This window comes from Octodon degus, unplaced genomic scaffold, assembly GCF_000260255.1.
Source record: "Octodon degus isolate 3935 unplaced genomic scaffold, OctDeg1.0 scaffold00046, whole genome shotgun sequence".
NCBI classification, from domain to species: domain Eukaryota; kingdom Metazoa; phylum Chordata; class Mammalia; order Rodentia; family Octodontidae; genus Octodon; species Octodon degus.
This window is the reverse complement of record NW_004524622.1, coordinates 7,377,538-7,404,160: the sequence shown is the minus strand read 5'-3', so window position 1 is coordinate 7,404,160 and position 26,623 is coordinate 7,377,538. Positions and strand designations below refer to the sequence as shown.

The 26,623-nt window shown below is 43.1% G+C and overlaps 2 protein-coding genes across 3 annotated transcripts in view; both read left to right on the top strand.

Moving 5' to 3' along the window:
• Positions 1-26,256, top strand: part of Dna2 (DNA replication helicase/nuclease 2) — a 50,381-nt gene extending 24,125 nt beyond the window's left edge. Inside the window, exons 7-21 of one of the 2 annotated variants that reach the window (XM_012514927.2) lie at positions 740-857; positions 1,784-1,946; positions 3,795-3,989; positions 5,752-5,982; positions 8,735-8,851; positions 8,929-9,038; positions 11,744-11,853; positions 12,240-12,464; positions 17,059-17,252; positions 17,468-17,557; positions 17,639-17,843; positions 19,970-20,059; positions 21,834-22,016; positions 25,216-25,362; positions 25,971-26,256. In XM_012514927.2, the coding sequence (XP_012370381.1) occupies positions 740-857; positions 1,784-1,946; positions 3,795-3,989; positions 5,752-5,982; positions 8,735-8,851; positions 8,929-9,038; positions 11,744-11,853; positions 12,240-12,464; positions 17,059-17,252; positions 17,468-17,557; positions 17,639-17,843; positions 19,970-20,059; positions 21,834-22,016; positions 25,216-25,362; positions 25,971-26,066 (2,274 nt within the window). In that variant the 3' untranslated portion in view covers positions 26,067-26,256. Of the gene's footprint in view, positions 1-739; positions 858-1,783; positions 1,947-3,794; positions 3,990-5,751; positions 5,983-8,734; positions 8,852-8,928; positions 9,039-11,743; positions 11,854-12,239; positions 12,465-17,058; positions 17,253-17,467; positions 17,558-17,638; positions 17,844-19,969; positions 20,060-21,833; positions 22,017-25,215; positions 25,450-25,970 lie in introns of those variants that run through there. The other variant, XM_023716191.1, reaches the window with a different exon arrangement.
• Btg1 (BTG anti-proliferation factor 1) lies at positions 9,402-10,403 on the top strand. The gene has a single exon (XM_004632044.3). It carries the CDS (start codon positions 9,703-9,705, stop codon positions 10,216-10,218), a length of 516 nt encoding a protein of 171 aa, XP_004632101.1. The 5' UTR covers positions 9,402-9,702; the 3' UTR covers positions 10,219-10,403.
• Positions 26,257-26,623: the final 367 nt, after the last annotated feature.

Below are 26,623 nucleotides of genomic sequence, written 5' to 3'. Positions count from 1 at the left end.
TTTTTTTTTTTTTTTTTTTTTTTTTTTGGTTACCGGGGAATCGGACTCAGAAACTTTCATTTGCCAGGCAGGTGCTTATGCCACTGAACTGTCTCCCTGGCTCCTTGACTAGCTTTTTTTCCTCCGCACTTTATGTATTTAGTACAGGGTTTCACTACTCAGCTCGGACTCATTGTGATCCTTCTGTTTTCAGCCTCCCCTGTGCTGGGATTACCGGCATGTACCACCACACCTGAAGTAGGTGGCTGGCTCAGCGTGTCCTGGGGGGCGGGGCCAGTGTGGCATGTGAGTCTGGGGATTGAACCCTGGTCCCTGTGCTTGCCAAAGCAGGCCCTTAATCCACTGAGCTATCTCACCAGCTCTCTTGATTAGCTTTTTAAATTTGTAGAAATCTAAATATTTATTGTCTTAAGAAAAATTAACTTCATTGTTTAAAAATTGTGAAGTATGGCCAGCCTTGAAGAGGTCTTCCCGTCTCAGCTTCCTGAGTGCTGGAATTATAGGGATGTGTCACCTTGGCTGGCCCCATAACTTGTGTTATGCAAATTAAATGTTTGACATCAAATTGTTAGTTACTTTTATGAATTTGGCTTATTGTTTTTTTTATCTTTTTATTTAATTTTTTATGGCTTGTTTTATAAATAGAAGTAGCTTCGTTCATCTTTTGATTTTAAAATTATGTGTTGGTTACAAGTAGGAAAAGTTCAGTTCTGCCTAACAGCGCTCAGTGCTCCTACAGGTGGTTCTCTACACACTGTTGAGCCAGGAGAGGAGGGCGGACCCTGAGGCCGGCTGGCTTCTCTACCTCAAGACGGGGCAGATGTATCCTGTGCCTGCTAAGCATCTGGATAAGAGAGGTAGGGCTGCTTGCTCAGCTTTCCTTGCGGCCCTGCTGCTGCCCTCAGTGCTGGCCGTGGCTTTACACCTGAAGGCCTGCTTGTGGCACCCGCCAGCCTATTGAGTTGTAATTGGTAACTGTGGCACTTTTTCGAAATAGAAATTTAATGATGTGTTCTATAGTTGAGAAAAATTAACCTTTAAAATTTTGTTATACAGTAAACTTAAGGTTGAACTTTGTTATGAGTTGCTGTAGATAGTGCTATTCTTAGTACTCAGCTAGGAAAATCTGAGCTTAAGAAATCCTTACCCAGTTCTTAATATTTATTTATTTAATAATAAATGTGTGGCCAGCTCAGCCCACCAGGGGGCGGGCGGGCTGGCATGTGGTGCTGGGGGATTGAACCGCGGTCCCTGTGCTTTGCTTGGCTTAGCTGGTTCTAAGTAGGTGCTTTAGACCACTGAACCATCTCACCAGCTCCACTTACCCAGTTCTTTAAGTGGCTGCTTCAACAAAGCAGTCAGGCTCAGGTTACTGTGGTTTGATCACCACAACTCAAGCCAGCTAAACCTGCCCTGAAGGCATTCGGAGAAAAAATAAATCCTGCCTTTTTTGGGGGGAACTACCTGCTCGCCCCACACCTCCTGTCCCTCTCTCAGACAGGAGCTTTCTTTCTCTCAATAAATATATTCTGCTCATTAAAAGAAAGAAAAATCCTTACCTATGCAGAGGTAGGTATTTGTTTCAAGATCTTAGCTACTCAACAGAAACTTAGAGGAAATGTACCAAAATATGATTATAAGTGGTTATTCTAGTGTCGTGGGGAATATGGTTGCTGTTTCCTGCTTTCCTTTATGCTTTAGAGTTTTACTAATCTAAAGGAAAAGATGTGATAAACTCAACTAAATAAACTTCTGAAGATGCTTAGTTTTTTTCTCCCTGTAGAATTATTAAAGCTAAGAAACCAGATGGTATTCACTTTGCTGCACCGTACTAGCAAATTTGCTGCTGAAAAGGAGACACAGCTTGCCTCTTTGCCTCAGATAATTGAGGAGGAGAAAACCTGTAAATACTGTTCACAAATGAACAACTGTGCTCTTTATAGCAGGTAAGTGCACTCTTCCAAACGCAGTAATTCAAGGTGAGCGTGAATTCAGTATAACACTGTTGGCTGATCTGTCGTTGATGATTTTGTGTTGTGTTTTTTTTTGTTTTGTTTTGTTTCTTGTTTTTTATGTATTTGGTGCAGGATCTTACTGCACAGCTTGGAATCATAGTGATCCCCCTGTTTTCAGCCTGCTCAGCACTGGGATTATAGGCATGATTGTGATGTGTGGTGCTGGGGATCGAACCCTGGTCCCTGTGCTTGCCAAAGCAGGTGCTTAGTCCACTGAGCGATGCTTACCAGCCCATGTTGTGTTGTTTTGTACTACTGGGAAACTGAGGCCAGGGGCTTCATATTGAGCTGTATCCCCATACCCTTTTCATTTCATGCTTTTATTTGGTATAGTATTGAAATAAAGGGAATGGGGGGAGGGGTTATGTTTATATTCTCAAGCAATTTCCTATTCCATTTTTTTTGGTAAATAGTAGAATGCTTTTAAAACTTTTTCTGAAGGGTTTTTTGTTTTGTTTTGTTTTTTGGCGGAACCGGGGATTGAACTCAGGCCCTGGCGCTTGCCAGGGAAGCACTTATTCTACACTTTTTTTTTTTTTTTTGGTGGAACCGGTGATTGAACTCAGGCCCTTGCACTTGCCAGGGAAGCGCTTATTCCATTGAGCCATCTCCCTGGCCCCGTGAAGCACTTATTCTACTGAGCTATCTCCCCGGCCCTGCCGAAGGTATTTTAATTTTACTACATATAGTTCTTTCCTCTTCCTCATCTCCTTCTCCTTCTTCCTTTTCAGATAGGGTTTTTCTTTGTAGTTTAGGCTGGCTTCAAATTTGTGGAGACAGGGCCAGGGAGATGGCTCAGTGGAATAAGCGCTTCCCTGGCAAGCACAAGGGCCCAAGTTCAATCCCTGCTTCTGAAAAAAAACAAAAAAGAAAAAACAAATTTGTGGAGACACTCCTGCCTCAATCTCCTAAGTGCTAGGATTATAGGCATGTACCACCACATCAAGCTTTATTGCATATAGTTTCTGTGAAGTGAAGTAATTTTAGGATTTGGGAAACTGGTTCGGAAAAATATAGTTGAAGTTTTTTTTTTTTTTTTTGTGTGTGTGTGTGTGTGTGTGTGTGTGTGGCCAGCTCAGCCCACCAGGGGGCGGGGCTGGCTGGCATGTGGTGCTGGGGAATTGAACCGTGGTCCCTGTGCTTTGCTGAGCTTGTTTTAAGTAGGCGCTTTAGACCACTGAGCCATCTCACCAGCCCCGAGTTGAAGTATTTTGAATACAAGTTTCCTTGCCAGGCATGGTGGTGCATACCTGTAATCCCAGTGTTTAGGAGGCTGAGGCAAGAGGATCATTTGAGTTTGAGGTCAGCCTTGGCTACACAGTGAGTTCAAGGCCAGCATGGTCTACTTACTGAGGTCCTGTCACAATAAAACAAAACAAAAACAACAAAAAACCCCATTTCAAATGATTCTCCACATCTTAGATTGACTTGCTTATGTTATAGAGCTAGGTGTACAAATACTGTCGTTTCAAGAAACATACAGTTGTATAAAAGGCCGAAACTTGTTGTGTATGAGAATGAAGATTAATGTATAGCGAGATTAAATTGTTTGATTGATAGTCATGGGAGGCAAAATAATAACATTGAATTTCTTACACAGTTTTTGTTTTGTAAATAGCCACGTGACTTATAAAGTTGCTTTTAAGGAAAACTTGGGTTGGGGTTGTTGGACATTATCGCCAGCATGTATGTGTACTTAATTTAGAAAAATGTTACTTCATAGCAAGGCAGAGCAATGCTGTACAAGAGAACAGCTCTAACAAAGACTTTGGTATTTAGAGCAGTGGAGCAGCAGATGGAGGATAGTTCAGTCCCCGTGGTCATGCTGCCCAGAATACAAGAGGCTACCGAGCACCTGAAGCCCACACACTTACAGTATTTCAGCCTTTGGTGTCTCATGTTAACCCTGGAGTCACAGTCAAAAGATAACAGACAGAGTCATCAGAATATCTGGTTTGTGCCTGCCTCTGAAATGTAAGTACCCATCGCGCACAGTGACGTGCTAGTCACGGTAGTGCTTGCTGTGGCGCATGGCCTCGCACATGCGGTCACATGGTGCTCATTCCGTGACAGCTCTGGGTGCCGTCGGTGAGCTGTCCTGTGCAGAGCAGTGTCTGTCCTCAGTGCGTACTGCCGCAGCCCTCAGCGACGCGCCTACATGCACCAGAGATGGGCTGTGGCTCCAGAGATCGCACTGCAGCCTGCAGACGTCGCTTTGCATGCCCGAGGCCTTGGGTTTGATCCCTGGCACCACATCTGGAAAACTAAAGAAAAATGTTTGTTTGAAAATTAGTGCCAGGGGTATAGCTTAGTGCCACAGGCACCTGCCTGGCGAGCACAAAGTCCTGAGCTCCATTCCCAAGACCCCCCCCAAAAAAAACCCCACCAAAAGTGATTAGTAAATTCCTTTTGTATCACTGATATAGGTATAAACTAGAATGTGTCTGTTACTTAGTGGTACAATGAAAATCAATGATGTTTTATTTGCATTTTAAGATACTAATATTTCAGTAAAATTATATATTAGAGGGTCCGGGGAGATGGCTCAGTAGGATAAGTGCTTGACTGGCAAACTCAAGGATCAGAGTTCAATCCCCCGTTCTGCCAAAAAAAAAAAAAAAAATTAGAAGTTTGTGTTGTTCTCTAAGCTACTTTTTTTTTTTTTTTTTAATTGTGATGCCAGAGATCAAACTCAGGACATTGCATTTGCCAGCTTAAGCCACTGAGCTATATCCCTTGCCCTTCTCAGCTACTTATAAAGTTAGAATTTTGCATCTTCTGCAGTAATATTCATGTAAAATTTAGTTGTCCTGGATCCATTTGTCTTTCCAGAATGAATATTGATGACAGTGTGACTGTAGAATAATTTGGCCAGTTGTAGTAAAGACACACCTGTAAGCTCAGCACTCAAGAGGTTGAGGCAGGAGGATTAGTATGAATTTGAGCCACCCTGGGCCATGTAGTGAGTTTAAGGCCAGCCTGGACTACATAGTGAGACCTTGTCTCAAAAAACAAAAAAGGATCGAAGGATCTTTATTTTATAGTTTTAAAATGGAGCTGTTGTGCTGGAGAAAGCTCACACATGGTTGCAGTTAGGTTGCTTAAGTACAGTGAGTCCTTCAAGTGTACCCAGCAGTGCACATGCCTCTGAGGGTTGTGGTTACGTGAGAGCAGCATCAGAGAGGCTGTAAATGCTAGCTACTTCTTAGATAGGAGCACTGGGATTATCAGCTGGCTTTTCGTTTGGCTTTGGTTTTGGTTTTTTGAGACAGAGTCTAACTATGCAGTTCAGGCTGACGAGCTCAGGCTGGTCTTGAATGCATAAGGGTTCTCCTGCTGGGATTACAGGTGTGTGCCACCAGGCCCAGCTTTTAACCATTGTAATAACAATTACAGGTCCCCTTGATGGCACAAGGCTGTCCTCATTAGGTTCTGGAGCACATGGTCGCCTCTGTAACGGTTCTTGCATCAGCACAGAAGCTGGGGTACCCGTTGGGCACCAGTGTGCTGAACTCCACGTCCAGAGATCCTGAGCTGTGGGTGCAGCGGGCTGGTGGGGAGAGATCACACACAAACTGAGAGAGGAGTGTTGACTTAGCTTTTGTGACACTTTATATAGTCAGAAACATAAAATAGGGTGGGACTAAATAAAAGCATTATTGCATGGGGGACATAAGCAAGTTGCGTGGAAAAACGCAGGTGATGTAAACAGGAGCTTTGTTTCTTTCTTTTACAGGGAGAAGAGTGGTGGCTGCATTGGCAGCCTGATCAGAACAGAACCTGCAGAGAGAGTTTGTGATGGACAATACTTGCATAACTTCCAGCGTAAAAATGGTGCCATGCCTGTCACGAATCTAATGGCAGGAGACAGAGTTATTTTAAGTGGAGAAGAGAGATCACTTTTTGCTCTGTGCAGAGGATATGTAAAGGAGATTAACATGGCAACAGTAACTTGTTTATTAGACAGGTAACGAAAATGCTCCTTTTTTTGATAACAGCTTTATTAGCATATAGTGACCATACCACACCCCCACTGAGGGAGCCCTGCTACCTGCTCCTCCCTGCCCCTCAGTACCTGCCGTTTTGCTTCCTGTCTGTCTGGATTATGGTGTCAGTTTCACATCTGACCTTTTTTACTTACTGTAATATATACAAGATTCATCAGTGTTTCAGCATGGCTGGCTCAATCAGTCTCTTTCTCTCTCCCTCCCTCCTTCCCTCCCTTCATCCCTTCCTTCCTATTTTCTCCTTTTTTTGTGATTAGATAGTTACTACATGGTATGGTTGGGCCAGTCTGTTCACGCATTCACTAGCTAACGGACATTTGAGTGTAAATAGTAGTCTGTGACTATTCACTTACACATAGTTATGTTTCTCTGAGACTCTGGTTTTTTTTTTTTTTTTTTGTGGAACCGGGGATTGAACTCAGGCCCCTGAACTTGCCAGGCAAGCGCTTATTCTACTATTCTACTGAGCTATTTCCCCAACCCCTTACACATAGTTATGTGATCATATTTTCATATTCTTTTTTAAAAAATTTTATTTATTTGTGTGTGTGTGTGTGTGTGTGTGTGTGGCCAGCTCAGCCCACCAGGGGGCGGGGCTGGCTGGCATGTGGTGCTGGGGGATTGAACCACAGTCCCTGTGCTTTGCTAAGCCTGTTCTAAATAGGTGCTTTAGACCACTGAGCCATCTCACCAGCCCCATATTTTCATATTGTTATAGCTGCTTAGGAGTAGAATTGCTGGGTCATGTGCTCATTTCATGTTTACTATTTGGAGAGACTGTCAAACTTTTATTGAGTGTATTGTGTTCTGTGCTAATGTGCACATAACCTTCTCTGATCCCCACAACGGCATGTGTGTCAGGCAAGTACATACCTGTCCCCTTGCATTATGTAGTTTATTCTCCTAGTTCTGTAGGCATTCACAATTTTGTTCCCTCCTTTTAAAAAGGTTTTTCCCTTGGTAGCTGTGATTTAAAGTATACTTATTTTGGTGAAAGTAAGTTGACAAGAGAAAAATACTAAGTAAATAGAATAGTTGGCCTGAAAATCAGTGGCAGAGACCAGACCCACATTCACAAATGTCTATATCCTCCATCTTAGCTACTTCCCTTATTGCTGAAACAAAATACCCAGCCCCCGAAGTTAAGGCTCATAGGCCATAGAAATTTCAGTCTGTAGTCAGCTGGCTCCAAGGCAGCGTGGCATGGCAGAGGGGAAACAGCTCATGGGCAGGAGGCTGCGAAGTAGGGAAGTAGCCGAAGCCGCTCCCTTTTGTCCCTTCCAGCCTACTGCCCTTTGGTAACTGCCCCCCTCTCCAAGGTGGGCTTTTTCTTTACCCACACCCAGAATATGCAAGCTAACCAGAGCTTTATTTATTTAAACATATTTAGTACAAGGTCTCACTACACAGATCAGACTTGTAATGATCGTCCTGTTTTCAGCCTCCCAAGTGCTGGGATTACAGGCATGCGCCAACACGCCTAGTTTCAGTCACTGTCTCAGTGTACCTCGGGGGCCGGGGCTGGCATGGCATGGCACAGCACAGCAGGCAGGGATCAAACCCTGATCCCTGTGTCTGCCTAAATAGACATTTCAGTTCGCTGAACTATCTGGCCAGCCCTATCCTCGGTCTTAATATACCATATTTAGAAAGCTTCATTGGATTTTTTCAAGTGTTATGAGGTTTTTGTTTTTGTGCTGGAAATCGAACTCAGGTCCTTCCCCATGCTAGGCATTTGCTCTACCACTAGAGGTATATTCCTAGCCCTGTGACATTTTACCAGAAGCATAGATAATATTTGGATTTGCATTTCCCTGTGGATGAATTGTGAAGATTTGCGATAATAAGAGGCAAAATTAAAAAAAGAAAAAAACAAAACAAAGCAGAGAAACCTTGAAGTTGTTATAGTGGCTCAAGGTGGCTGTGGTTGAGGGCAAAGTTAGTGCTGGTGGAGAGGGGAGAGTGATTCTGGTAAGTATTCACGAAGTAAATATGGCAGGCAGCTGGGTTTGGCTTTGATCTGGGTCGCAGGAAGAGGATGAGGGAGAGAAGGATCACTACTCTGGTGTGGGTCCAAGAGTCATGCCTGAGAACAATACCAGAAGTGGCAGCTCAGGTGTGACAGGATGAGGAGTTCTTTGTGAGTAGAGGAGCTTTCATAGCCTGGGTTCTGCCCAGGTAGAGAGCTTATGCTTCCTGCAGACTCAAACCCGAAGTTTGGGCAATCAGCTGGGTAGGAGGAAAGCATAAGGCTGGTGGCAGCGATGGGAGAGTTGGAGGCTTGCTCTGGCCACCACTGAGGTGGAAGGAGTGGAGCTGTGGGAAGGGGCATCTGGTGAAAGGGATAGGCTGAGGAGTAGGGAGGCAGCAGCAGAGAGCGCTGTCCTCTAGGTGGGAAGAGGGTGCCATGTGTTTAGCATCCTTCTGAAGGTAAGCGTGGTGACTCAAGGTCAAGTGGACCTAGAGCACATGCTACAGGCTTCTGGTTGTCCATTGCTTTGCTGGTGTGCTCCATGTCCCCTTTGCCTCCAGTCATGGCCAGATGCTGTCCTTCACGAGCAAGTGTGAACCAGGAACTGAGAGCTTTTCTTTCATTCTTCTGGTAGCTATTTGAATAGCTGTTCTGGCCCATTTATTCTTTTGGCAGGAAACAGTATATTTCTTATAGAGACCATGTGAAATGAAAAACACATGTTTGTTTTGCTGTTTCAGGAATTTGTCAGTACTTCCTGAATCGACTTTGTTCAGGTTAGACCAGGAAGAAAAAAACTGTGATATAGACACGCCATTAGGAAATCTCTCTAAATTGATGGAAAACACTCAGCCAAGGTTTGTAACAGTGAATAAATCTAAACTTCTTCCTACTTTCCTAAGAGATACTACTAGAAGAACCTTTTGTTTTTCAGCAAGAGACTTCGAGAGTTAATCATCGACTTCTGGGAGCCTCAGTTTATACCCTACCTCAGTTCTGTCCTTCCACATGATGCAAAGGATACAGTGGCCAGCATTCTAAAAGGTATGTTATAATCAGCACTTTGAGTCATTTTCCCTGGTTCTATTTGTCAAGGAAGGGCTTATTCCACTGAGCCATCTCCCCAGTCCCCCCTGGTTCTATTTGTAACTAAGCTATGTTGTAACCTAATTGCTTTTCCTTTCTTTGGTTTCACAATGCAGTTCAAGCTGGTCTTGGACTCACTTTGTAGCCCAGGCTGACCTGAAACTCTTAGTGATCTTAGTGCTGGGATGCCACACTCAGCCTAATTTCTTTTTTTTTTTTTCAGCCTAATTTCTTAATAATTTATTAGACTTGCAATTATAATGATTAGTCAGAGACCATTTGGAAATAGTTTGTATATAAAAATTACAGGCTGGGCGCCCCCCGGAGCTGGAAGTGCAACTCTTGGGATCCTCGGAGGCTACGGAACTGGAGGCGGAGGCGGCTGGGGAGGTCCGAGCGATGTGACCAGGCCGCCATCGCTCGTCTTTTTCTCTCTCCCGCCGCCTCCTGTCTCGAAAATAACTTTTTCTAAAAACTCTATAAAGAAAAGAAAAAAGTAGCCGTCCGCTCCTCATACCCTCCCCTTCCTCTCAGCCGTCGGGTCTGTGAGGGAGCCCGGGGTGGCCGCTCCGCTGTCGGGGCCGAGCCCCGGCCGCCCCGGGCCGCCCCGCCCGCCGCCCCCATGCATCCCTTCTACACTCGGGCCGCCACCATGATAGGCGAGATCGCCGCCGCCGTGTCCTTCATCTCCAAGTTCCTCCGCACCAAGGGGCTCACGAGCGAACGGCAGCTCCAGACCTTCAGCCAGAGCCTGCAGGAGCTGCTGGCAGAACATTATAAACATCACTGGTTCCCAGAAAAGCTGTGCAAGGGATCAGGTTACCGTTGCATTCGCATCAACCATAAAATGGATCCTCTGATTGGACAAGCAGCGCAGCGGATCGGACTGAGCAGTCAGGAGCTGTTCAGGCTTCTCCCAAGTTCACTCACTCTCTGGGTTGACCCCTATGAAGTGTCCTACAGAATCGGAGAGGATGGCTCCATCTGTGTGCTGTATGAAGCCTCGCCAGCAGGAGGTAGCACTCAAACTGGCTCCAACGTCCAAATGGTAGACAGCAGGATCAGCTGTAAAGAGGAACTTCTCTTGGGCAGAACAAGCCCTTCGAAAAACTACAATATGATGACTGTGTCAGGTTAAGATAGGGTCTGTGGATCGATCATCTTATAATGGATGGATAAATTGGATTTTTGCTTTGGGTGGGCTCCTCTTGGGGATGGATTATGGAATTTAAACCATGTCACAGCTGTGAAGATCTGGCACAAGATAGAGTGGTAAAAAATTTTTTTTCAAAGTGACAGTGCCATAGTTTGGACAGTACCTTTCAGTGATTTAATAGCCTGTGAGTCCAAGTGTATGATCACTATTTGCTAGGGAGCGAGGGCCTAGGCTGGTTTCAGTTTCTCCCACACCTGAATTTTTTTTTTTTTAATTATTTTTTACAGCAGTCCCTCTAAAGAGAATAGCTATTTCAGAACACCTTTCTCTGCACTAGACCTTGGCAGAGGAATTTGCACTATTACACTTGAAAATTGTTACCGATAACCTTTTCTGGCAGCTCAGTAGGAAAGTTTGTTTTAAACGTGGTAGTACTGGAAATTTTATGACAAGACTTTTACCTAGCACTTATATATGTAGAAATGTACATAAAGACAAACTAGTAAGCATGACCTGCGGAAATGGTCAGACCTTGTATTGTGTTTTTGGCTTTGAAAGTAGCAAGTGACCAGAATCTGCCATGGCAACAGGCTTTAAAAAAGACACTGTCTCAACTGTGGTGTTAGCGCCAGCCAGCTCTCTGTACATTTGCTAGCTTGTAGTTTTCTAAGACTGAGTAAACTTCTTATTTTTAGAAAGTGGAGGTCTGGTTTGTAACTTTCCCTGTACTTAATTGGGTAAAAGTCTTTTTCCACAAACCACCATCTATTTTGTGAACTTTGTTAGTCATCTTTTATTTGGTAAATTATGAACTGGTGTAAATTTGTACAGTTCATGTATATTGATTGTGGCAAAGTTGTACAGATTTCTATATTTTGGATGAGAAATTTTTCTTCTCTCTATAATAAATTGTTTCTTATCTTGGCATTTAAAAAAAAATAATAAAAATTACAGGCTGGCGAGATAGTTCAGCAGTCTAAAAGCACCTGCTTAGGCAAGCACGCAGGGACTGTGGTTCATTCCTCAGCACCACATGCCGCACCAGCCCCACCCCAGGGTGGGCAGAGCCAGCCACCAAAAAAAAATCAATCCCAACAATCAGGAGGCTGAGGCAGGGAAATACTGGGAGCTTGAGGCCAGCCTGGACAAAGATAGCAAAAACATATCTTTAAAAAAAAATAAATAAGTAAAAGTCAACATAACTTTTTTTTTTTACTTTGAAAAGACATGTTAAAGCAGGCGTGGTGATGCATGCCTATAATCCTAGCACTCAGGAGGCTGAGGCAGGAGGATTGTTGTGAGTTCGAGACCAGCTTGGGCTATAAAGTGAGCTCAGGGCCAGCCTGAATTGCATAGTGAGATCCTGTCTCAAAAAGACCAGCAAAAAAAAAAAAAAAAGATGTATTGAAAAACAAGTGCAGACAGGGAATGCTTTTCTTCTGAAATAGTGAATTTGTGTATTGAAATTAAGTAATCTTATTCTTGTTATTTTTTAATTTAAATGTAGGTTTAAATAAGCCTCAGAGACAAGCCATGAAGAAGGTTCTTCTTTCAAAAGATTATACACTCATCGTAGGCATGCCTGGGACAGGAAAAACCACCACCATCTGCTCCCTTGTAAGGTTCTTTTTTTTTTTTTTTTTTTTTTTTTTTTTGGTGGAACCGGGGATTGAACTCAGGCCCTTGCGCTTGCCAGGGAAGCACTTATTCCACTGAGCCATCTCCCCGGCCCAAGGTTCTTATTTTCGTTTAGAAACTGTATCAGCTTCCCTCCATGCAGAGGATGTGGTATTCTCGGGGCCTGAATATCATAGAAGGGCTGAGTTTTCACTCAAAATCTTTATTTCAAATTAACTTTGTAGACTGACAAGAGAAAATAATAAAGGTGAATTACAGAAATTACTCAAATACAATAGAGTAATTTCAAATACGATGACTTAATATACGCATGTTGAAAATTATCTAGAATTAAAAGTGATGCTGTGTTTCTTCTTCATTATTAGGTGAGAATCCTCTATGCCTGTGGCTTCAGTGTTTTGTTGACCAGTTATACACATTCTGCTGTTGACAATATTCTTTTGAAGTTAGCCAAGTTTAAAATTGGATTTTTGCGTTTGGGTCAGACTCAGAAGGTTCATCCGGATATCCACAAATTTACAGAGGAGGAGATTTGCAGATCAAAATCCATTAAATCCTTGTCTGTTCTAGAAGAGCTGTATAACAGTCAAGTAGGTACTGTTATTGTATGCGAATGCTGGCAGTAATTTCCGTGGGCAGAATTAAGGGAAAAAATGATTCTCTGGGAGCTTACACTAACCAGATGTACATGTGATTATGTATTTCATAGGGCCTTTTTTTTTTTTTTTTCCCTTTTTAATGTATTTGTTACAAGGTCTTACTATGCAGCTTCAACTCATAGTGATCCTCCTGTTTTCAGCCTCCCCAGTGCTGGGATTACAGGCATGCACCACCATGCCTAGTCTTGGTGGCTGGCTCAGCGCACCCTGGGGATTGGGCCAGCCCTGGCTGGCATGCGGTGCCAGGGATCAAACCCCGTCCCTGGCCTAAGATAAAGAACAACTTAAAACGTAGCCAGTATTTCTATAAACATGTAAAACAGGCCCCAAGTTACTTTGGGGCTGGAGGGTTAGAAGCGCCTTCTTGAACAAAAGCAGTCAGGGGCAGCGGGCTACAGTTCGATCCCCAGCACTACATGCCGCACCAGACCCATTTATAAGGCAGCCTGAGCCAGCTTTAAAAAAAAAAGAAAAGAAAAAGGAATCCTAGGTAGGTAGCCACTTAGTCTGCTAAGCTATCTTTTTTTTTTTTTTTTTGGCTGAACCGGGGATTGAACTCAGACCCTTGTGTTTGCCAAGGAAGCACTTATTCCACTGAGCCATCTCCTCAGCCCTGTACTAAGCTATTTTGCCGGACCTTCATAGGGCCATTTTATTCATTTATAATTTACTGTTTCCTGGGGCTGGGGATATAGCTCAGGGCACAGATGCCTGCCTGGAAAGCACAAGTTCCTGAGTTCCGTTCCAGTACCAAAAAAAAAAAAAAAAAAGTTACTGTTTTCTTTGGAATTGAAATGAGTTTTTGGTTCTTATTCATATTCCTTTTTGGTTATTACCTCCTCCTAGTTTCAAATATCTTAGAAAACTAATACTCAAGATTATTTGGTGAATTTGAATCAAGCAGTGATATTTAAGTCTTATGTTAAATATGTCTACTTTTTCTCATTGCTGAGATAAAATACCCAAAGTTAAGAGGAAAGGTTTACTATAGCTCATAACTGTACAGGTTTCAGTTCATAGTCAGCTGGCTCCACAGCAGGGCGGCTTGGCACAGGGGCATTACAGAGGAGAAAAGTCCATGGTAGGGCAGGCACAAGGCAGCAAGCGACAGGCAACCATGGCAGTCCTTTCTGCCCCTTATATTCCATTCTTAGGGCAGTAGCACTGGGGGCCTGGGGGTGGCTCCCATTGTCCTCTCTAGACCTATTCCAGACCAATCAGTGGACTGATTTAGTAATCCCGCACCCTTGATCCCAGCATTGCGCCCTCTAGATTCAGACATCTCTGAAAAGCCCCTCCTATGGCTACACAAAGCTACAATAGAACTAATTTTTATTATTTAATGTCTTTTGCTGAGAAGTCATAAGTGATTTTTCTTTTTCTTTTCTTTTCTTTTTTTTTCTGGTGGAACCGGGGATTGAACTCAGGCCCTTCCACTTGCCAGGGAAGCACTTATTCCACTGAGCCATCTCCCCAACCCCTTAAGTGATATTTTTGAAGATCACCTAAAATTAAATTCAATTTTGTTCTTAGGTTAGATGTAATAAACTATTCCTTTAGTGTTAGTATAACCAGGAGCCAGCCACGTGTGATGGTGCATGCCTGTAATCCCAGCAACCAGGGGCTGGAGCAGAAAGATCATAAGTCCCAAGTCCACTCTGAGCAACTTAGCAGCTTAACCCTGTCTCATAAGAAAAATAATATAGAGCTGGGGAGATGGTTCAGTGGAATAAGCACTTCCCTGGCAAGTGCAAGGGCCTGAGTTCAATCCCCGATTCCTCAAAAAAAAAAAAAAGAAAGAAAAGAAAAGAAAAATAATATAAAGACCTGGGGATGTGCCTCAGCAGACCCTAAGTTTGATCCCTAATAAACTGATCCCAGCCAACCAACAGCCACCTACAGAAAGCAACCAAACACATGGACATGGGCAGGATTAGTGTTCATCACGTGTCTCGTTCTTGCATATTGTACCTGCTACCATACAGTGTGTAAATGTCTGGGATTGGCATTTTTCACTCAGCCTAGGGATCTGAAGATTCACCCAGGTGGTTGTATGAATTTAATAGTTTCTTCCCTTCCATTGTTGAGTACTGTTCCATAATGTGCTTAGCCATCACCACTGACAATAGGAATTGTTTCTAGTATTTTGGCTGTTACAATGTTGGAATGTAACTCTGTGTTTCTTTGGGATAAGTTCCTACGGATGCATGTTTTGTTTCAGTGTGTCTTTATTTAGATTGTATTCTCTTCTGTGTGCCTGTTCCCTGATTCTTTTTTCATTGATTACTTAATTTCAGTTACTGTGTTTTCAGTTCTCCAGTTCCCATTTACACCATCTTTTCTGGGCCTGTGTGTTTCTGTCACCTTGGTGCTGGGGCCGGTGGATTTATTTTTTCCATTTAGCGTGAGATTTTCCTGTTTCTTTTGTTGAACCTTGAGCGTTTGTGTTATATTGAGCGTTTCCATCCGGACAAGCATCCTCATCAGGTGGAGCTTCTGCTCTCCCTGAGGTAGCTGAGAAGTAGGGCTCTCAGCCTGGTCTCCACGGATGTTGCTGGTCGGAGATTGACCCCATCACCTACCTCCAGTGAAAGCCCTACTCTCACCTCTGCATGTTCCAGAGTGAGCAGCTGCCTTTCCATGCAGGGAAAGGGAGAAAGTGGTCGCTAACCTGCTGCGCTGGCACCACGGGATGAGGCTCTGTGATTTTACTGGGTGACTGGTGATAGGGAGTGGTCAGTGGGATTGCTGGAGTTTTCTGTCCTTTCGGCTTTCTCTGTGGCTGTAGAGAGCAGGCATGTGTTGAAGCCATTCCTGATTTCCACCATCAGTGATCCCAGTTGATGGCATCTTTAATTCAAGAGTGGTTCAGGTGAGGCAAAAAGAAAGCCCGAGGGATCGTGTGCATGTTGTTTCCCTGCCAGAGCTCCCTAGTCTGCTTTCCCTTCATCTGCTGGGTCATCCTTTGTTCGACTTGTACATAATGTCCCAGGTTTTTTTGTGGTCCTGGGCATTGAGCCAGGTGCTTCCTGCGAGCGGGGCCCTACAGCGCTGCAGCCCAGCCGTGTCCCCAGGCTGCAGTGGTTCTTTGTGCGAAGATGAAGGGAACACACTCCTTCCAGAATGGAAATTTAGGTGATATTTAAAAAAAAAATCTTAACTGCCTCTTCCCCGTGTGCCGTGCTGGTGCCACTCCTGGGGCACACTGAAACAGTTGAGACTGGGCATGGTGGTATGCGCCTGTAATCCCAGTGCTTGGGAGGCTGAAAATAGGAGAATCACTACGAGTTCGATCTATGTAGTGAGACCCTGTAGACCCTGTCTTAAAATATAAAAAAAGAGGGGCCAGGGAGATGGCTCAGGGGAATAAGCGCTTCCCTGGAAAGCACAAAGGCCAGAGTTCAATTCCCAGTTCTGCCAAAAAAAAAAAAAAAAATGGTGTTGCCTTTTGTCTTAGTAACTTTTTCTTGTTGCTGAGACAAAATACCTGACACCCAAAGTTAAAGAAGGAAAGGCTTATTTGGCTTACAGTTTGTAGCAGTTTCAGGCCATAGATGGCTAGCTCCAAGAGGAGGGTGTGGCAGAGAGTATCACAGAGGAGAATAGCCCATGGCAGGGCAGCCTCACCCAGACTATTCTAATTCCAATCAGGGGATTCATTTAGTTTTTAGTATTATTTTATTTGATACAGGGTCTTGCTGTGCAGTTCAGACTCATAGTGATTCTCCTGTCTCAGCCTCCCCACCACTGGGATTATAGGAGTGCCCCACCACGCTTGGTTTTGGGGCTGGCACAGAGTATTTGGAGTTCTTGGGCTAACACAGCATGTGGTACCAGGGATCAAACATGGGTCCTTGCGCTTGCCAGGCAGGTGCTTAGACCGCTGTGCTATCTTCCCAGCCCTGTGGACTCATTTGGGATCCTACAGGCTAGATCCAGCCAGCTTCAGAGGCCCCATCTATGAGTGCATGAGGCCTTGGGGGACATCTAGACACAAGCCAGAACACCTTAAATGTTTCAGATTTCCATTTGGAAATACTCCAATGTGAGTAATGTTCATAGTACCTGGAAAGTTCATTTGATTTTTTTTTTTCCTTTCATAGAAAAAAATAATATATTTTGCATGAATACATATTTTACAGTTAAACAATAGTAGAGGATTCCTGCTGCTAGGGACCAAAAAAATTATTTTTAGGGACTGGCATGTGGCTTAGTGGCACAAGTCCCTGACTGGCAAGCACAAGCTCCTGAGTTTGAGACCCAGTACCCATAAAAAATTATTTTTAAATGGGGGAGCTAGTGGTGCACACCTGTAATCCCAGCCCTCTGAGAGACTGAGGCAGAAGAACTGTTTGAGGCCAGCCTGAGCTACATAGTGAGTTCAAGGCCAACCTGGAATATACAGTGAGACCCTAGCTCAAAAAATAAGACAAGGATGTGTGTGTGTGTGTGTGTGTGTGTGTGTGTGTGTGTGTGTGAAAACCCATTTTCTTTTATGTATTAAGTAACTTTTCTTTCTTTTTAGCTTATAGTTGCAACAACATGTATGGGAATAAACCATCCAATATTTTCCCGGAAATCTTTTGATTTTTGTATTGTTGATGAAGCCTCCCAGATCAGCCAACCAGTTTGCCTGGGGCCACTTTTTTTTTCTCGGAGGTTTGTGTTGGTGGGAGATCACCGGCAGCTTCCTCCCTTGGTGCAGAACCGGGAAGCAAGGTAGGCAGGTGCTAAGTTTTAGGAGAGGTGGGGCTGTATGTGTTGCCGGGACTGGCCTGAACTCTCAGGGTCATGCGCACCTCTTGCCTTGACCTCTGACGTTGCTGGGCCTGCGGTTGCACACCACTGCGCAGCTGTTATTTTACTCTTGAGATGGATTCTTGCCAAGGGACTGTATAGGTACACTGATAAGCCTAAATTTGATTGGTTGATAGAACTCTTGGCATGAGTGAAAGCTTGTTCAAGAGGCTGGAGCAGAAGAAGAGTGCCGTGGTCCAGTTAACAGTGCAGTACAGAATGAACAGGTATGTATTGGTGTTAGCAGTGAGTCTTTTTCGTGTTTTATTTTCATCTACCAAGCTAATGCTGTACTTTACATCTCTTAGTACAATCATGTCCTTAAGTAATAAGCTGACCTATGAAGGAAAGCTGGAGTGTGGGTCAGACAGAGTGGCCAGCGCAGTGATTGCTCTGCCTAACTTTAAAGACGTCAAACTGGAACTGGAATTTTATGCTGATTATTCTGATAGTCCTTGGCTGAATGGAGTATTTGAACCAAGTAATCCTGTTTGCTTTCTCAATACAGAAAAGGTAAAAAACTACTTAATTTTTTTGTGTTCTGTTTAACTTTCTCAGTTTGTATTAGTGCCTGTCTTGTTGAGCAATCAGTTTAAAGACAAACAAGTGTGCATTTCTTGTGCCTCTGCACAGGAGGCTTTTCTTACTGCAGGCCCAATAGCTCTGGGAGAGACTTATTCCGGGGTCTGACAGGTATCAACCTTGACTTTTGTGGGTTTTTCTGGTGCTGAGATTGAACCCAAAGCTCTGTGCCTTAGGTCAGGTGCTCTGCCACTGAGCTACATCCCTACCCAGTTTTCAGGAAGGAAAGTGAGAAAGTGAGTCAAGCATCTGACTACACCTCTTAGGCAGGAAAGTGATACTGATCCTGCCAAGGGACTAGGTTTATGAGAGGACAGAAAGTAAAATAACTTAATGACCTCTAAAAACTTTTTTAAGTAAGCCTTTAGTTTTAGAGCAGTTTTGGGTTAATGGTAAAACTAAGCAGGAAATACATGGATTTCTATATACTTTTTCTTTTTCAATTTTTTTTTTTTTATTGTATTTAGTACAGGGTCTCACTGTGTAGATCGGACTCATACCTATCCTCCTGTCTTCAGTCTCCCAAGCGCTGGGATTACAGGTGTGTGCCATCACGCCCAGTCTCAAACCGCTTCTCAGGGCAGCCCGGGGGTGGGGCCGGCGCTGTACACTGGGGGTGGAACCCCAGCCCCTGCGCTCTGCCTGAGCAGGTGCTTTAGTCCGCTGAGCTATCTGGCCAAACCTTCCATTTACTTTTTTTTTTTTTTAAACTTTTTTTTTATTTAAATATTTATTTATTTAGTGTGTGGCCAGCTCAGCCCACCAGGGGGCGGGCGGGCTGGCATGTGGTGCTGGGGGGATTGAACCGAGGTCCCTGTGCTTTGATTGGCTTAGCTTGTTCTAAGTAGGTGCTTTAGACCACTGAACCATCTCACCAGCCCATTCCATTTACTTTTTGCCTTAACAAGTGTATATAAAAATCCTTTTACACCGTTGTTATTAAAATCATCACAGGGACATTAAACGGCTTAAGTTATTTCTAGGGACTAAGAATGAAGTCTTGACCCCTGTATTCTCAGGGTGATTCTCAGCCCTGAGTCGGTAGTTCAGGTAGTCGTGGAGCCTTTTACACAGGAATTACTGCAGAACAGTGATGGCCTTTAGAGACCATGTGCCCGACTGCAATCTCAAACCCACTTATTTACTGTGGGATATCAACATTGGCTAAACCTTAATACTTGGTAGAGTTGGGTTCATGCTGTGACTGGTGACATCATCACCTGGCCTGCTAGTCCTCTAGGAACAGCCTGGTGCGTTGTTACGTTCTGCTCAGCTGCTATGTAGTGCTGGGGCAACTTGGTCTGCAGCATGTACACCTTAGGTTCCCCTCCACACTCCACATAATCGTCTTTATTGTTAAGCTGGGGTGAACGGGAGGGGGCGTTGAGGGTGTAGCTCAGTGGCAGAACCTTTGTCTTTTCAGCTCCGTTATTTGTGTAAAAGGTATCACAAATTGTCAAAAGTGCCGATACTGGAGCCAGATCTAAGTTTGAGGCTTAGTATGAGGATTTGCTGTAAGGCTTCAGGCAAGTCACTTTTTATGCCTTTGATCCCTGAAGAAGGGGAAGTGACAAGACAGGTGTAGAAAACACAGGGTGTGGTCAAGTTTCCTAAGATTTTAGCCTGAACTATAGCATCTTTAGGATGGGTTGTGTTTGTCTGCTTTCTAGAAAGTGACTGTATTCATTTTTGCTGATTCTTAACTTTCACCTTTATTTTTTATTTATTTTTTTTCAAAATTTTATTGATAAACAGCAATGAGACAGTTTCAAATCGGAAGTACAGTTTCAACAAATAACACACTGCATATATTATTCTTAGTGATTAATTGCTGTACAATCACTTTTTTGTTCTTTCTTTTTTTTGTTTGGTGCTGGAGATCGAACTTGGTACTTTGCACTTGCCAGGCAGGTGCTTATGCTACCGAGCTATCTCCTAGACTCCACTTTCATCTTTAAAATTAGATTTCTTTTTTCCCTCATGTTTCCAAATATGGCTGCAAAGTATCCTCGTTGTCCTGAGATCGGTATAAAGGAACTACCTATTTTTCTGCTTAGGTTCCAGCACCTGAAAAAGTTGAAAAGAGTGGTGTGAGCAATATAGTGGAAGCCAAACTCATAGTTTTCTTGACTACAATGTTTATTAAGGTAATGTAGAATTTTCAAGGCTGATTAATATTTAGATATAGAATGATAGAGTACTAGACTGTAAGAAACTTAAGATCTGATGTTAGTTCCATTAATTTTATTTTTTTGTGGTACCAGGGATTAAACGCAGGCCCCTGGGCTTGCCAGGCAAACGCTTATTCTACTGAGCTATCTTCGAGGGCCCTAGCTCCATTAATTAAGATAATGAGACTAGAGCCCTATTTTTTTTTTTTTTATTAAAGGATTTTTTTTTAAATTATTTATTTATTTATTTATTGTGTGTGTGTGGCCAGCTCAGCCCACCAGGGGGCGGGGCTAGCTGGCATGTGGTGCTGGGGGATCGAACCGCGGTCCACTGTGCTTTGCTAAGCTTGTTCTAAGTAGGTGCTTTAGACCACTGAGCCATCTCTCCAGCCCCCTATTTTTTTTTAATTAATTTATTTATTTGTGTGGGGGGGGCCAGCTCAGCCCACCAGAGGGCAGGGCTGGCTGGCATGTGGTGCTGGGGGATTGAACTGCGGTCCCTGTGCTTTGCTGAGCTTGTTCTAAGTAAGTGCTTTAGACCACTGAGCCATCTCACCAGCACCTAGAGCCCTACTTTTGAGAAAATTTATCTAAAATGGTTAATTTTTTTATTTTATTTTTTTTTAAATGGTAAATTTTTTTTTAAATGTATTTAATACAGGGTCTACAGTTTCTCACTACACAGGTTGGACTTGTACTGATCCTCTTGTTTTCAGCCTCCCAAGTGCTGGGATTACAGGTGCACTCCACTAAGCCCACTCTCATTCCCTGCCCAGTCTCAGTCACTATCTCAGTGTACCCCAGGGCTGGGGCTGGGGCCGGTGCTGGCATGGCATGCTGAAGATCAAACCCCAGTCCCTGTGTCTGCCTAAGCAGGTGCTTTAGTCTGCTGAGCTATCTAAAATGTTTAATTTTTTTTGGCTAGGCGTGATGATGGTGCACTCCTGTAATCCTAGCTCATGGGAGGCTGAAGCAGGAGAATTGCCACAAGTTTGAGGTCAGCCTGGACTACAGACTACACAGTGAATTGAATACCAGGATAGACTACACAGAAAGACCCTGTCTTAAAAAACTTTCTAATAATTTTTTATAATTGCATTTGGGAATTTGCCTTTTTGTGATGTCGTCTATGTCTAGTAGTGTGAGTACTGTGCTGCAATCAGTATGATTCGGCATTGGGAACTTCTGTGTAAGGAATAAGAGTGAAATGTCTTTCTGGGCACTGTTTTACTCTGTGGCAGTATGTTTTTAGTGGCCCACAAGCAGTTATGTTGCCTGAACCTCTAAAAATCACAGCAATGTCCAAGGGAGTTTTTCATCATGATTGGCACAGGCATGTATTCAAAACACATTTAGTACTTACTCCTTAAGTTGGAATGTCAGTTATAAACATGAGTTGGGTATGTAATGTAAATATATTTACCTTAATAAACTCAGTAAAGCTTAAAGAACTAAAAAAAAAAAAATCAGCCTTTTTCATTTTATTTTATTTTATTTTTTTAATTGTTTTTTTTTATTTATTTGAGAGAGAGAGAGAGAGAAAGAGAGAGAGAGAGTGAGTGTGTGTGGTGTGTGTGTGTGGCCAGCTCAGCCCACCAGGGGGCAGGGCTGGCTGGCATGTGGTGCTGGGGGATTGAACCGCGGTCCCTGATGCTTTGCTAAGCTTGTTCTAAGTAGGTGCTTTAGACCACTGAGCCATCTCTCCAGCCCCGAGCCTTTTTCATTTTAAATTGTGTTCTTTTCTATTTAGGCTGGATGTAATCCCTCTGATATTGGTATCATTGCACCATACAGACAGCAATTAAAGATCATCAATGATTTATTGGCACGTTCTTCTTTTGGGATGGTCGAAGTTAATACAGTAGACAAATACCAAGGAAGAGACAAAAGAATAATCCTGCTATCTTTTGTTAGAAATAATAAGGATGGAACTGTAAGTGAATTATGTTTGCAGATATTGGCTCAAATATTGTTTCATTTGAGGTGTTGTACCACACCCCTACACCTAGTTTTTTGTTTTGTTTTGCTTGTTTTGTGGTAATGAAAGGCCTTACGCACAGTAGGTAAGTGGTCTAACACAGCTAAATCTCTTTCTTTGATCTTAATCACTTCTTTTTTGTACCAGAGATCAAACTCTAGACCTTGTGCTTGCCGGTCAGGCTCTTGTGCCACTGAGCTATATCCCCTGCTCTTTTTTTTTTTTTTTTTTTCCCTGCTCTTTTAAGTACGCCATTCAATGCTATGAAGTACTCTCACAGTATTGTTTAAAAATTATTTATTTATTTTTATTTATTACATTTATTTATTGTATGTGTGTGTGGCCAGCTCAGCCCACCAGGGGGCGGGGCTGGCTGGCATGTGGTGCTGGGGGATTGAACCGCGGTCCCTGTGCTTTGCCAAGCTTGTTTCAGGTAGGTGCTTTAGACCACTGAGCCATCTCTCCAGCCCCTCACAGTATTGTTACAGAGAGCTCCAAAAACGTCATTTTGCACATTAACAGTTTTGTTCTCACCTGAATAGTTCTCCATTCCTCTACTGCCAAGCCTGTTATTACCCAGCATTCTACTTTGTCTCTAAATTTGATTTTTTGAGGAACTCCACCGAAGTAGAATCAGTTTTTATCTTTATGTGCCTGGCTTATTTCACTTAGGTTTATTCATGTTGTAGCATATCATAGGATTTCCTTTTTTAAGACAGAATGTGCCTTAGTTTATGTACACTGCATTTTATTTATGCATTTATCTATAGATGGCCTTTGACGTTGCTTTCACTTTCAGCTGTTGTGGTTGGGCTTTTTTTTTTTCTGTATTTAGGACAGGGTCTGTAGGGTATCACTGTGTAGATCAGACTCGTAGTGATTCTCCTGTTTTCAGCCTCCCAAGCGCTGGAATTACAGGCCTGTGCGCCACCACGCCCAGTCTCAGTGGCCATCTCAGCGCAACCCGGGGGTAGGGCGGGAGCTGGCATGGCACAGTGCTCCAGGATTGAACCCTGGCCACTGCACTGTGCCGAACCAGGTGCTTTAGTCCACTGAGCTATCAGGCCAGTCCTTTTTAAAGATTTTTTTTTTTTTTTTTTTTTGGCTGGCTCAGGCTGCCTTAATGACAGGTCTGGTAAGACATGTGGAACTAGAATCAAACCACGGTTCCCAGTGCCTGACTGGATTTGCCCAAGCAGGCATTTAAACAAATGAGCTAACTGGCAAGTCCCCTAAAGCTTTTTAATTTAATTTAATTTAATTTAATTTATTTATTTATTTATTTGCAGAACCGGGGATTGAACTCAGGCCCTTGCGCTTGCCAGGGAGGCGCTTATTCCACTGAGCCATCTCCCGGCCCCATAATTTTATTTATTTATTTTTATTTTTTTGCAGAACTGGGGATTGAACTCAGGCCCTTACGCTTGCCAGGCAAGCGCTCATTCTACTGAGCCATCTCCCCGGCCCTGGCTTTTTTAATTTTGTGGTTGAAACATTTTCTTTCTTTCTTTCTTTATTTATTTATTTTGTCTTTCTGACACAGGGTCTGGCTATGCAGTTCAGGCTAGCCTTGAGCTCACTTTGTAGCCCAGGCTGGTATCAAACTTGAAATGCTCCTCCTGCTTCAGCTTCCCGAGTGCTGGGATTACAGGTGTGCACCATCATGTCCAGCAGTGGAAGCATTTTAACAAGAGCTCCTTTTATGCATTTGAATTTGAAGATAATTTCAGGTTTTACTTGTTTGAAATTTTACGTCACGGGGCCGGGGAGATGGCTCAGTAGAATAAGCGCTTCCTTGGTAAGCGCAAGGGCCTGAGTTCAATCCCTGGTTCTGCCAAAAAAAAAAAAAGCCAAAGTGAGGGTGGACTTTGGCTCACTGTGTAGTCCAGACTAGCCTTGAACTCTCAGCAGTCTTCCATCCTCAGCCTCCTGAGAGCTAGGCTTTATAAGCCTGTGCTACCACGCCTGGCTGCTTTTGAGTTTTTGCAACCTTTCAGACTATTCAGACACTTCCACTTCGAGGTGTTGCTGTTCACAGGAGGGAGATTTCATTTTATTCTCTCAACTGCACAGTTGTCCATTCTGTAGATATATCATTATGTTTAGCTACTTTTCTGTGTCTTTTTTTATAATTTTTACTACTATTACAATTCTACAGTGAGTGGAGAGAGCACTAGTTTTTTTATTTTTTATTATATGTAATTAATAATTTTAGGGCCCGGGGAGATGGCTCAGTGGAATAAGCACCTCCCTGGCAAGCGCAAGGGCCTGAGTTCAATCACCAGTTGTGGGGAAAAAAAATAATAATAATAATTTTAAATTATGGCTAGGGTATTACAACATACTTTTTTTTTGCGGAACCAGGGATTGAAACCAGGCCCTTGTGCTTGCCAGGCAAGCGCTTATTCTACTGAGCTATCTCCCTGGCCTCCCAACATACAATACTTGAAAGCTGGTATTGTAAGTTTTTTCAACTGCCTAGAATTTTGGGGGAGGGTACCAGGAGTCAAACTCAGGACCTTGCACTTGTCAATCAGGCATTATGTCACTGAGCTATATCCCTGCCTAGAATTCTTTGTGTAATCTGTATTTTAAAATTAGGAAAATATGGGGCCAGGGAGATGGCTCAGTAGAGTAAGCACTTCCCTGGCAAGCACAAGAGCCTGAGTTCAATTCCCATTTCCACCAAAAAAAATAAATAAATAAAAATAATAATAATAAATAATTAGGGGGCCGGGGAGATGTCTCAGTGGAATAAGCACTTCCCTGGCAAGCACAAGAGCCTGAGTTCAATTCCCATTTCCACCAAAAAAAATAAATAAATAAAAATAATAATAATAAATAATTAGGGGGCCGGGGAGATGTCTCAGTGGAATAAGCACTTCCCTGGCAAGCACAAAGGCCTGAGTTCAATCCCCGGTTCTACCAAAAAAAAAATATATATATATATAAAATAAGGAAAATAAGCTGGAGGTGGTGGTGCATGCCTACAATCTCAATACTTGGGAGGCTGAGGTAAGAGGATCCTTGTGAGTTTGAGGAAGACTCTGCCTAAAAAAAAGCAAGTGGATGAGTAAAACCGTGTTGCTTGTCAGAGCAAACTTAAATATACATTAACGAAAACTGAGAGAATTGAAAATTACATTTTTTACAGCTTGGTGAACTCTGGAAAGACTGGCGACGTCTCAATGTTGCTATCACCAGAGCCAAGCACAAGCTGATCCTCCTGGGGGGTGTGCCCTCACTGACGCGCTACCCTCCTTTGGAGAAACTGCTTTGCCATCTAAGGTCAGAAAAGTTAATATCCTTTTTTGTCAGGTATGTGGTCACCTTTGTGCTCTGGTGCTTTTTATGAACTTGTATAAATTAAAACTCAGTGTTTTCAGTTTTCCACCTGGATTTCTCAGAGATCTCCTTTGACAGAGGAGAGAGAAGACAATTCATGGGAAGTTATGTTAGATCACAGGAAGTGATGGAGGTGACAGAGAGATAATTTATAAAGTAAGAGTCGGGAAAATGAGATGTGATCTGTTGCCCCAAAGCTAGCACATTCGGGAAAATTGGTTCTCTCTGGTTCTGGTTCCAGATGTGTACCTTGTTTTTATTTCCATTCATTGCTGTGCTGGAGGTTGAATCTAGGGCCGTGTATGTGTTGGGCAAGTACTGTGTTGCTGAGCTCTATCCCCAGCCCGCCCTCCAGTGCTGTTCAAATAAATCATTAAAGAATTCACTGGATGGTCGCAAGCTGGATTAATCTTCCTACTTAAGCACATCATCACTTGTACAGTGCCATGCAGCTCTTCACATTTTTTCGTAGTTCTATAAACCCTGTTGTCAAGTGCGGGGAAATGCCATAAATGCTTTTGTGTGCTACCATACTGGTGAGTGCATCTTCCTTAATTAGTCTACATCATCGATCTTCCATCAAGAGAGCACCAAAGTCTCTGTCACATACTGGGAGATTTCAGAGAGCATGAGGCACTGCTTTCTTCCTGTTCACACTAGGGCAGTGTCCCCGAGCTGGTGCTACTATTCCTAATTTTGGTTTGCTGAAAAACAAAGCCTGGAAAAACTCTGAAGATGACTTGTATTCAAAGTGTGCTCTACAAAGTTCCAGTTGTTTCTTTTTCTTAAATTTATTTTATTTATGCTTGTTAAACATAAAATTCTGTTGCCACACAATATTTACTTAGTTATTAATGAATCACAAACTTGGGAGAGTCTAAATTTATTTGTATTATACATATATTTTTATCTGGCCTAGAAAAAGTTTTTTTTTTTTTTTTTTTTTTTTTTTTTTTTTCCGGTACTGGGGATTGAACTCAGGACCCTGAGCTCGCTAGGCAGGTGCTTATTCTACTGAGCTATCTCGCCAGCCCTAGACAAAGTTTGATAAAATTTTAACCAACTTCAAACACGAGTTTACGTCTGGATCTGATTTTAAACTTGTAAATCTAAAATTCCAGGACTAATTTGGTTTTATAGATTTAATCATAAGAATTATATTTGAAACCCAGACCAGCGCTGCTGCAGGTCAATGGGGAGCTACACACACACACACA

Coding starts and splice junctions, on each gene's coding strand:
- Btg1 (XM_004632044.3), top strand. CDS start 9,703: ATGCATCCCTTCTACACTCGGGCCGCCACCATGATAGGCGAGATCGCC.